Source organism: Microtus ochrogaster, chromosome 7 (assembly GCF_000317375.1).
Source record: "Microtus ochrogaster isolate Prairie Vole_2 chromosome 7, MicOch1.0, whole genome shotgun sequence".
Classification (NCBI taxonomy): Eukaryota; Metazoa; Chordata; class Mammalia; order Rodentia; family Cricetidae; genus Microtus; species Microtus ochrogaster.
In genome coordinates, this window is record NC_022014.1 from 26259559 (window position 1) to 26270439 (window position 10881).

Sequence of the window (10881 nt, forward strand, 5' to 3'; positions counted from 1 at the left end):
AAAAAAAAAAAAAAAAAAAAAAAAAGTTTTCTATTTGTAATTACCATTCTAGTCCCGAGTGCTGGGATTAAAGGCGTGCGCCACCATCGCCCGGTTTGACAACCTGCATGTTGGCTGTTCCTAATTGTTTCCAATAGTGGAAGTAGCTGATTTTCCAGTTAATTTTAATGTTTTATTTGTAAATTGTAAACTGAAAATTGTGACTTTTCCAAGGACTTTCACTTAAAAGTGTGTGTGTATGAGACCAATTTTTGATGGATTTTGGAGAGCAGAGGATACCTTTTGGGGTAGCTTCTTTTTCTAGCATGTGCATCTCTCCCTAACTCAGGTCATCAAGCCTATTTAGCTGCCTGCCCCCCCCCCTTCTATTTTAAAAGAGAAATTTTCTAGTTATTGTAGTTAGCATAGATAGATAGATAGATAGATAGATAGATAGATAGATAGATAGATAGATAGATAGATAGATAGGGATACAGAAAGAGAAATACGTATATAAGTACTAAATTTTAAGTTGAGTTTCATTGAGAGAGAAAATGAAAAGGTAAAGGACGGAAGCAGCAGTTATCAAGCAACAAATACCTTACCGCAGCATCTACATTCGCAGGTGAATCTCCATTCGGGTCTGCCAGCATAGAGATGACACTAATCATGATGGTTTCCACAGTATGGATAGGCAACCAACGTTCCTCTGGCTTCTCATAACCATATTTATCCTCCCCAGGCTCATGAAGAATAGAAATGCAAACATCACCATTTTTATCAACTGTAAAATTATAGAAGAATTATTTAAATTTGGTTATACAAATGTGATACTTATCCATAAGTACAAGTATACAATATTATTCACATGTAAATTTCCCAAATGTAATCTACTAAGGTTTTGAGAATACTACAGATTTTTCAAAATGCACAGAAGCCATCTCAAAACCCAAAGTAATATAAACAAAACTTAACTATATTACATTCTTTAAAATTATAGCTTATTCAGACCTCCACTGCTGTCCCTAATTTAAAAGACATGACTTTTCTACTTCTCCATCTCTCTATTCCCAGCATTTATAGCTGTCGTGTATTAATTTTTTTCCTTTCAAATTCTACTAAGATGGCCCTCAAGTTTCAATAAGTAAAAATTTTAAGCCGGGCGGTGGTGGCGCACGCCTTTAATCCCAGCACTCAGGAGGCAGAGGCAGGCGGATCTTTATGAGTTCGAAGCCAGCCTGGTCTACAAGCACTAGTTCCAGGACAGGCTCCAAAGCTACAGAAAAACCCTGTCTCGAAACCCACCCACCCCCCAAAAAAAGTGAAATTTTAAATGGGAGAGGGTACTGACTAGAGAGATGTCTCAGTGGTTAAGAGAACTCCTTTAATCCCAGTACTGGGGAAGCAGAGAGAAATGGATCCCTGGGAGTTGGAGGTCAGCCTGATCTACAAAGCGAGTGACAGGACAGTGGAGCTAAAAGCAAAATAAACCAAACAAGCCCTGTTTCAGAGCCACAACCAATAACCTAGAATCTTAAACCACTTTAGATTTAAATCTTTAGAATTTTAAAGACTTTTATTTTCTTGTATCACTTCACAAACAAGACAGCTTTAAGATTTTTATCTATTATGAAACATCTATTGACATGATTTATTTTTGTTTTATTTTTGGTTTTCAAGATAGGGTTTCTCTGTGAAACAGTCCTGGCTGTCCCAGAACTCACTTTGTAGACCAGGCTGGTCTCAAACTCACTAAGATACACTTGCCTTTGCCTCCTGAGTGCTGGGATAACATGTAGCACCACCGCCCAGCATGAATTCTATTATTGTTATAGCATAGGCATAGGATGAAATTATAATTTCTACCATTTTTGTTAAGAATTAAAAATAAGAAGCAGGTGGATCTTTGTGAGTTCAAGGCCAGCCTGGTCTACAGACTGAGTTCCAGGACAGCCAAAAATACACAGAAAAACACTGTCTTTAAGGGTGGCAGGAATCACAATGATATGCAACTATAATCATCATTCCTCTTCCTCAATTCAAATTGTGTATGCAAACAATGTTCTCAGTTTCCCCAACTCTTTAGAATCCAGAAACATCCCAGTTTTCACTATTTTAATTACTGAAGTAGCTCATAAAAGTAGAACCACACATTTTTGTTCTTTTAGTTTGTCTTATTTCAATTAGCAAAATGCTTTCAAGGTTTATCCCTTAAACGTTGGTGGAATACATTTCCGTTAGAGATCATACTTCCATGACCAAAATTAGAATCATGTCAAATCTCAACCCCCAACCCCCTACAATTCCCAGCAGGGTTTCTCTATGTAACAATCATGGCTGTCTTGGAACTCACTCTGTAACCAGGCTGGCCTCAAACTCAAGAGAATTGGCTGCCTCTGCTTCCCAAGTGCTGGGATTCAAAGAGTGCACCATCACCACCAGGTCCAAATCACACTTTTATTTTTGGTTGTGAGCCTAACTTTTAATAGCTGAGCTATCCCTCCAGCTCGCAATTCACCTTTTGAAAGAAGTAAGTAATTTATACAGCCACCAGAAACTCAGGAGTAAAGTTTTTCCATACTTTTTTTCTAAATTCTAGTAATCTCTGGTTTAATTAAATTTCCAAATACATGTTGGGCGACAACTATGTTCCCTATGAGATATCTATTGTAACTCTTTTTTTAAATTTTTTTTATGGTTTATTTAACTTTATTTTATGTGCACTGGTGTAAAGGTGTCAGATCCTCTGGAACTGGATATTCAGACAGTTGCGAGCTGCCATGTGGGTGCTGGGAATTGAACGTGGTTCCTCAGGAAGAGCAGTCAGTGCTCTTAACCGCTGAGTCATCTCTCCAGCCCTCTTTTGTAACTCTTAAGCTAGCTATACACTTAATATTTACTCATATTTTGCCAAATGCTTGATTTCTCCTTTTTTCTCTTATTCTTCTGTTGCTGCTTTTTTTTCCTTTTCATCTCAATGTTCTTTAGAACTGGCTTTATTACTCTATTCTTTTATTCCTAAATCCACCTGAAAATCCTTTATGAGCTGGGCATTGAGGTACACACCCTTAATCTCAGCATTTAGGAAACAAAGGCAGGACGATTTCTGAGTTTAAAGTCTGTCTAATCTATGTAGGTAATTCAGGCCAGTCAAAGTTGCACAGTGAATAACCAATCTCAAAAATAAACAAACAAAACCGATAATCCAAACTGGAATGCAGCCATGCTGCAAAACTATTATTTGCCATATAATATCTCTTTGAAATTTATTTTATTATTATTGTGTATATATGTGAGCATGTGTGCTATAGCCCATTTGTAGAGGCCAAAGGAAAACTTTAGTGTAATGGGATCCCCATCTCAAGATGGGCTCCAAGGACCAAGCACAGATTACCAGCCTTACATGGAAAGAACTTTTACTTAATAGCCAGGCATCCCCATAAAAACCTTAAAACCCACCACATTATTAAACAATTTGAAGAATACAGTCTAATTGTTTCTAGATAATACACTTACTGAGTCTTATACCAAATCACACTCAACTTTAGGAACTTTCATTAACTTCCAAACAAAACCTTGTACAACTGATATTGACCCTTTTCCTTCCCTCTTAACTCTCCAGCAGTCCTAAGCAACTATGAATATACTCTGAGTCAGAGCTGCACATTTTAAAAATTTCATACATATGGAATTATTGAATGATCATTCCATGTCATTTATTTGAAAAATTATTTTCCATATATGAATATGCCTCTGTGTGTGACTGTTAATGTGAGGACAGATGACCACATATACCAAAGGCTTTGGATGCTTTACAGGTGGTTTTTCTGAAACAGACAATGAGTTCTTCAAATCCATCTTTGGTGATGGAAGAACATTACACACTTATCTGCTAAGCAAGCTTTTCCAGCCACCATAACACTTCACATTTTCAGTTACCAAATCATACTGCATTATATGTAACATTTTGCTTTTACTTTCAGAAGCAGGCATTGGTATTATTGCTACTTTTTGGATAACATGAATAATGCTGCTATTTAATAAGATTATGGCATATACCGCTACAATTTTCTTTGCTGTGTAGCTAGAAGATTACAGGTTTGTATGACCACACCCATTCTATAAAAGATTGGGGATAACATCCAAGGCTTTGTGTATGTTAGGTAAGTACTCCACCAACTGAACTATATTCCCAAGCCAGAGACCATTTCCTGAAAAGGTATTTTTTCTAAAAGACTAGTGGAGCAGTGGTTCTTGCCTGTAATCTGAGCACTTGGCAGCCTAAAGCAGGAAGATTACCAAAAGTTCAAGGAGAGAGAGCACGAGCAAGGAACTCAGGTCCGCGAGGGGTGCACCCACACACTGAGACAATGGGGATGTTCTATCTGGAATTCACAAAGGCCAGCTGGCCTGGGTCTGAAAAAGCATGGGACAAAACCGGACTTGCTGAACATAGTGGACAATGAGGACTACTGAGAACTCAAGAACAATGGCAATGGGTTTTTGTTCCTACTGCACGTACTGGCTTTGGGGGAGCCTAGGCAGTTTGGATGCTCACCTTACTAGACCTAGATGGAGGTGGGTGGTCCTTGGACTTCCCACAGGTCAGGGAACCCTGATTGTTCTTCGGGCTGATGAGGGAGGGGTACTTGATCGGGGGAGGGGTAGGGAAATGAGAGGCGGTGGCGGGAGGAGGCAGAAATCTTTAATAAATAAATAAATTTAAAAAAAAAAGGAAAAAAAAGGACAACATGAGGTACACAGTGAGGTCCAAGTCGACCTGGAACTCAAACTTATCATACCTCATTTCTAAAAAAAGCAGAAAACTAAGTTAAAAAATAAATAAATAAATTCTTTATATTTCTTCTCTTTAGAGTCTAATACAAGATCAAACGCACAAAAACATGAAATCTCAAAGTGATCTCACTGAGATTTTTTGTGAAATCTTTAATTATAAATCATCTTTTTTTTATGGTTTATTTAATTTTATTTTATGTGCATTGGTGTGAAGGTGTCAGATCCCCTGTAACTGGATCTTCAGACAGTTGTGAGCTGCCATGTGGGTGCTGGGAATTGAACCCAGGTCCCCTGGAAGAGCAGTCAGTACTCTTAACCACTGAGCCATCTCTCCAGCCCCTATAAATCATCTTATTTGAAAATATGAAAGTAAAACTAGAAAACTTACCATTTGGGTGCCAAATCTCTGTAATGAATTTCATTTTAGGAGGTCGGAGGGGATAATCTTTTGGGAAAGTGAGATGAGCTTTAAAAACACCACCTTCGCTGGAAAAAAATTACAAAAAAACCAAGTTCATGAATTTAAGTATTCTTTACAAGTACATAGTCAATCAGACAAATAAAAGGGTACAAAAAAAAAACAGAAAGGAAGACAAAAATAATTATGGTTCCTTGCAAATACACAGTTTAATAAGCTATCATAAATACTGCTTTGTTAAACTCTCCAGGTTAGTAGAAATAAAAGGAATCATTGTGTTCAGATCAGATCACACCGGTGTTATGCTACAAAGCTTTTCAGTGCATGCAGTGAACTTTGAGTTTAACCTTGTCTACATGATTCAAGTTGTTGAATTTTCTATATTGGTTTCAAATGATCATTTTTTTTTTATTTATTTTTTTTTTTTTTTGCTTTTTCTCGAGACAGGGTTTCTCTGTGGCTTTGGAGCCTGTCCTGGAACTAGCTCTGTAGACCAGGCTGGTCTCGAACTCACAGAGATCCACATGCCTCTGCCTCCCGAGTGCTGGGATTAAAGGCGTGTGCCACCATCGCCCAGTGATCATTTTTCTTTATTGCAGTCACACCCATCAACCTCTTTCTCATCTCAAAGTTTAGGCACATTTTTGTGGTTCTCTATCTGGAAGCAGACTGCCACTTCTACTTATCTACTTGTTTATTCATTTCATCATGTAATAAAATTTCATTTGGGGGCTGGAGAGATGGCTCAGAGGTTAAGATTACTGACTGCATTACAAAGGTCCTGAGTTCAATTCCCAGCAACCACATGGTGGCCCACAACCACCTGTAATGAGATCTGGTGCCATCTTCTGGCCTGCAGGTGTCCATGCAGGCAGAACACTGTACACATAATAAAATGATAAAAGCTTTTTTTTTGCTTTTTTTTTAAAATTGTTTATTTATTATGTATACAATATTCTTTCTGCATGTGTGCCTAAAGGCCAGAAAAGGACACCAGATCTCATTACAGATGGTTGTGAGCCACCATGTGGTTGCCGGGAATTGAATTCAGGACCTTTGGAAGAGCAGGCAATGCTCTTAACCACTGAGCCATCTCTCCAGCCCGATAAAAACATTTTTAAAAATTCATTTGGTATTTATATGCCCATTAGGAAGACAAAGTAAACAAAAAGGTTTCCCAAGCAAGTTTTATGCCATTGACTTTACAGCATGGTAATCTCTACAATATCAATAATGTACTGTCCAATACGCTACCTATCAACAAAAAAAAATGTGGAGTGAGTCCTAGTTAATTTTTATTATCCACTTGATCCTAAAACCAACTAGGAGAAGAAAATTTCAATTAACAGAAAGTCCGGCAGTAGGGTATGGTGGCACGTGCCTTTAATCTGAGCACTCAGAGGAGGCAGAGGCAGGCAGATTTCTGTGAGTTCAAGGCCAGCCTGGTCAACAGATTCAGTTCCAGGACAGGCTCCAAAGCTACAGAGAAATCCAGTCTCAAAACACAAAAACAAAACAAAAAAATCTCCTGAGTCAGACTGGCCTGTGATAATGTCTGTGAGAGATTGCCATGAGTGATAATTGACATGGGAGGACCCAGTGCACTGTGGTTGACAATCCCTAAGCAGATGATTCCTAAGAACACTAGCTGGGGACTATGGAGATGTCTCAGTGGTTAAAAGCACTTGTTCTTGGCCGGGCGGTGGTGGCGCACGCCTTTAATCCCAGCACTTGGGAGGCAGAGGCAGGCGGATCTCTGTGAGTTCGAGACCAGCCTGGTCTACAAGAGCTAGTTCCAGGACAGGCTCCAAAACCACAGAGACACAGAGAAACCCTGTCTCGAAAAACCAAAAAAAAAAAAAAAAAAAAAAAGCACTTGTTCTTGCAGAGGATGCAGATTTGATCTCCAGCACTCAAATGGCAGCTCACAACCATTCATGTATATGTCCAACTTGATTAGGCTACCTTACGAAGCAAAAATGATTCAATGGTAATATGTATGTGTAATTCTAGCACTTGAGATCAAATGCTCAATGTCCTCCTGGGCTACAAAGCAAGACCTGAAAAGGTATGTATTGGACAGTTAAGATGGCTTAACAAATAATGGCACTTGAGAAACAAGCCTGACACCTCAGTTCCATCCCCCAAACCCACTTAAAGTTGGATGGAAAGGACCAAATTCATAGAGCTGTCTTCTGACCTCCCTATCTATACTGTAGACCACATACCCACACACACATTATGCAGGCTCACACTAATAAGCAATTTTTTTGAAAGATGGGAACGGGTATTTGTATACTGACACAAAAATAAGAGACACACCATTACATATAACAGTGATAAATTGTAGGATGTAAGACATGGGATCCTTTGTGTTTTGTACATTTCAGTACAAGTTGAAATTTTAATCATAAATAATTTTCATTGCTTTTTTTCTGAACAAAATACAAATGTCTGATAAACAGAAGTAAGCCAGCAAGGGTGCTGTATAGGTAAAGATACTAGTCACATAAGCATAGAAACAAGAGTTACATCTCCAAAACCCATGGTAAAGGTGGAAGGAGAGACCTGACTTAACAAAGTTGTCCTCTGACCACCATACTTGCAGTAAAAGAACATCAAAATATCCTCGGGGAAAAAAAATTCCCTGCACCTCATCTCTCCCAGGTCACTTTCTTTTGGTTGATGTGATTCATTCAAAAGCTTCAGGGGCTGAAGAGATGGTTCAGTGATTAAAGAGCAGTGACTACTCTTCCAGAGGATCCGGGTTCAATTTCCAGCACCCACAAGGCAGCTCACACTGTCTCTAACTCTAGTTCCAGGTGATCCAAAACCCTCTAACAGATGCACATGGAGGCAAAACGCCAATGCACATAAAATTTTTAAAAATGAAAGATAAAATATTTTAAAAAGCTTTTTAATAGCTGACTAGGATTCTCATCATAAAGTTGCCACCACATGTCTAAATTATTTAAAAGTAAATGAAGTGACAAGTTGTCCTAAAATTTTAAGGTATATGTTTTTCTGTTTGAATAAAAAATACCTGAAACAGCCGTACTAGTTCTTAAATGTTTTTTAATGGATTTATTGACTTATCCTCTACTTCACCTCAGCAGCCTCTACATGCTTCTCTCTTACTTCACCCCATCACCCCAAAAACACCTTAATTAGTGGGATCAATCAAACAAAATTCAGCAGTCAAGTTAGCACAAAGGAACTAAAATCCTCATAGTGTAAAATAACAAAGTAGGTGAAATGTATTTACTATTGTTCAAGCACAAAAAGGTATAGCTATGGTGATCAAAAGGAAATACACTACAGTATAAATGAATTTAAAATCTCTCAATATAGAAAGTGTTAGTAACGTTAGCAAGATGTTAAAGCTGAACATCCGAAAAACCAAGGTCTTGTTTCTGCCACAAAACCTTTTATTGTTTTTGTACATTAAATCACAAAAACATGCCTATAATCTAGCTCTGGAACAGGTAAAGCAGCAGGCCTATTAAATTTAAGTTACCCAGCTGGGCGATGGTGGCGCACGCCTTTAATCCCAGCACTCGGGAGGCAGAGGCAGGTGGATCTCTATGAGTTCGAGACCAGCCTGGTCTACAGAGCTAGTTCCAGGACAGGCTCCAAAGCCACAGAGAAACCCTGTCTCGAAAAAACCAAAAAAAAAAAAAAAAAAAAAAAATTAAGTTACCCAGGCTACATATTAAGACCCCTTTTCAATTAAAAAAAAAAAAAAAAAAAAAAAATCTCTGTTCTTGGGGCTCTGAGTCAGTGGTCCAACACTTGCCTAGAGTACTTGGACCTGCTTCATTTCCAAATGTTACATGAAGAAGAAAACTTTTGAAACTTTTTTTTTTCGGGGGGGGCATTAAAACAAGGCTTCTTTCTCTATATAGTTCTGACTGTCCTGAAATTTGCTCTACAGATCAGCCTACCTTCAAACTCAAGAGTTTACCTGAGTCTGCCTCCCAAGTGCTGGGATTAAAGGCATGTTCTACCATGCCTGACAAAGAAAATCTAAACAGCAATAGAAAAATTCAATATTGGATATAAAAGTAATAAATCTATGCTAGGTGGAGACGGGTAAAAAGGACTAAATACTCAGTAACTATCGGTCTTAAATTAATACCTGAATGAACTAGTCACAGATTACACAGACTGTAAACAGTATGGAATGTCCTCTAGTGACTAAATTAAAGGTTAGTGATAACGTCACAAAATAGCACATTTTTTTAGAACTTTACAACAGTACTTTTCCTGAGCTAATGCCTCAGGCCATTGCATGGCAGTGAACTGATAGCTGCATTACTCAAACCCATGCTAATTTGTTTTCAATCACTCTCAAGCCCACACTACTGAAACAACTATAAGATCACTTCCTTGCACTTAAGTCAATAAACACTTTTCAAGAATTTAATAAAATATTCTATAAAGCACTTAATTAGAATTAGCAGCCTTGTAAACATTATTTTAAGTTTTCTGCCTTTTCCTTGTCTTCTTTATCTTTCTTTCCTTTTAAGAAAGTGGTTCTCGGCCGGGCGGTGGTGGCGCACACCTTTAATCCCAGCACTTGGGAGGCAGAAGCAGGTGGATCTCTGTGAATTTGAGGACAGCCTGGTCTACAATAGTTAGTTCCAGGTCAGGCTCCAAAGCTACAAAGAAACCCTGTCTCGAAAAACAAAAACAAACAAACAAACAAAAAAAACCAAACCAAACAAACAAACAAAAAGAAAAGTGTTTCTCAACCTAATGCTGTGACCCTTTAATATAGTTCCTCACATTGTGGTGACCCCCAACCATTACATTATTTTCGTTGCTACTTCATAACTGTAATTTTGCTACTGTTATGGACCACAATGGAAATATGATATGTAGGATTGCTGGTATGTGACCCCTACAAAAGAGTCCTTCAACACACAGGGCTGCAAACTTAACACATTGGGGTTTCCCCAATTTTTTTAGCTTCTTGGCTCTTTCTATCTGGTTGGTTGTCTGTCATGTGGGTGACCTCTATGCCAGCTTAAATGGCATGGCTCTTTGGTCTTCTTAAGACATAGATATACAGAATATGTCCTATGTAAAATCTCGGGTCTTAAGAGATGGCTCAGCAGTTAAGAGCTTTTCTTCCAGAGGTCCTAGGTTCAATTGACAGTAATCACACAGTGGGTGGGTCACAGCCATCCTTAACTCTAGAGGGTTCATGCCATCTTTTGGCTTCCTCAGGCACCAGGCACATACATGGTACACAGATATACATGCAAAACACCCGCACACATAGAAACAACTGATTCATTTTAATTAAATTTAAAAAATAACTGTTTTAAAAAAAATTCCAGATATCTGCAGTCTTGTTCTTTAATAAATGATAAGGCATTAAGAACAGTAAAACTAGCCAGGTAGTGGTGGCACACACCTTTAATTTTAACAAACAAATCTCTGAGTTCAAAGCCAGCCTGGTCTACAAGCAAGTTCCACAAGAGCCGGAACTGTTACACAGAGAAACCATGCCTCAAAAATCCAAAAAAAGAGCCGGGTGGTGGTGGCGCACGCCTGTAATCCCAGCACTAGGGAGGCAGAGGCAGGCGGATCTCTGAGTTCGAGACCAGCCTGGTCTACAGAGCTAGTTCCAGGACAGGCTCCAAAGCCACAGAGAAACCCTGTCTCGAAAAATCAAAAAA

The 10881-nt window shown here is 38.6% G+C and overlaps 1 protein-coding gene across 1 annotated transcript in view; it reads right to left on the bottom strand.

Annotated features, from left to right (window-relative positions):
* Positions 1 to 10881, bottom strand: part of Ube2g1 (ubiquitin conjugating enzyme E2 G1) — a 72878-nt gene that overhangs the window by 11329 nt on the left and 50668 nt on the right. The window contains exons 3-4 of the mRNA XM_005349621.3: positions 5165 to 5262; positions 585 to 763 (exon numbers count right to left, since the gene is read on the bottom strand). Coding sequence (XP_005349678.1) covers positions 585 to 763; positions 5165 to 5262 — 277 coding nt within the window. The remainder of the gene's footprint in view (positions 1 to 584; positions 764 to 5164; positions 5263 to 10881) is intronic.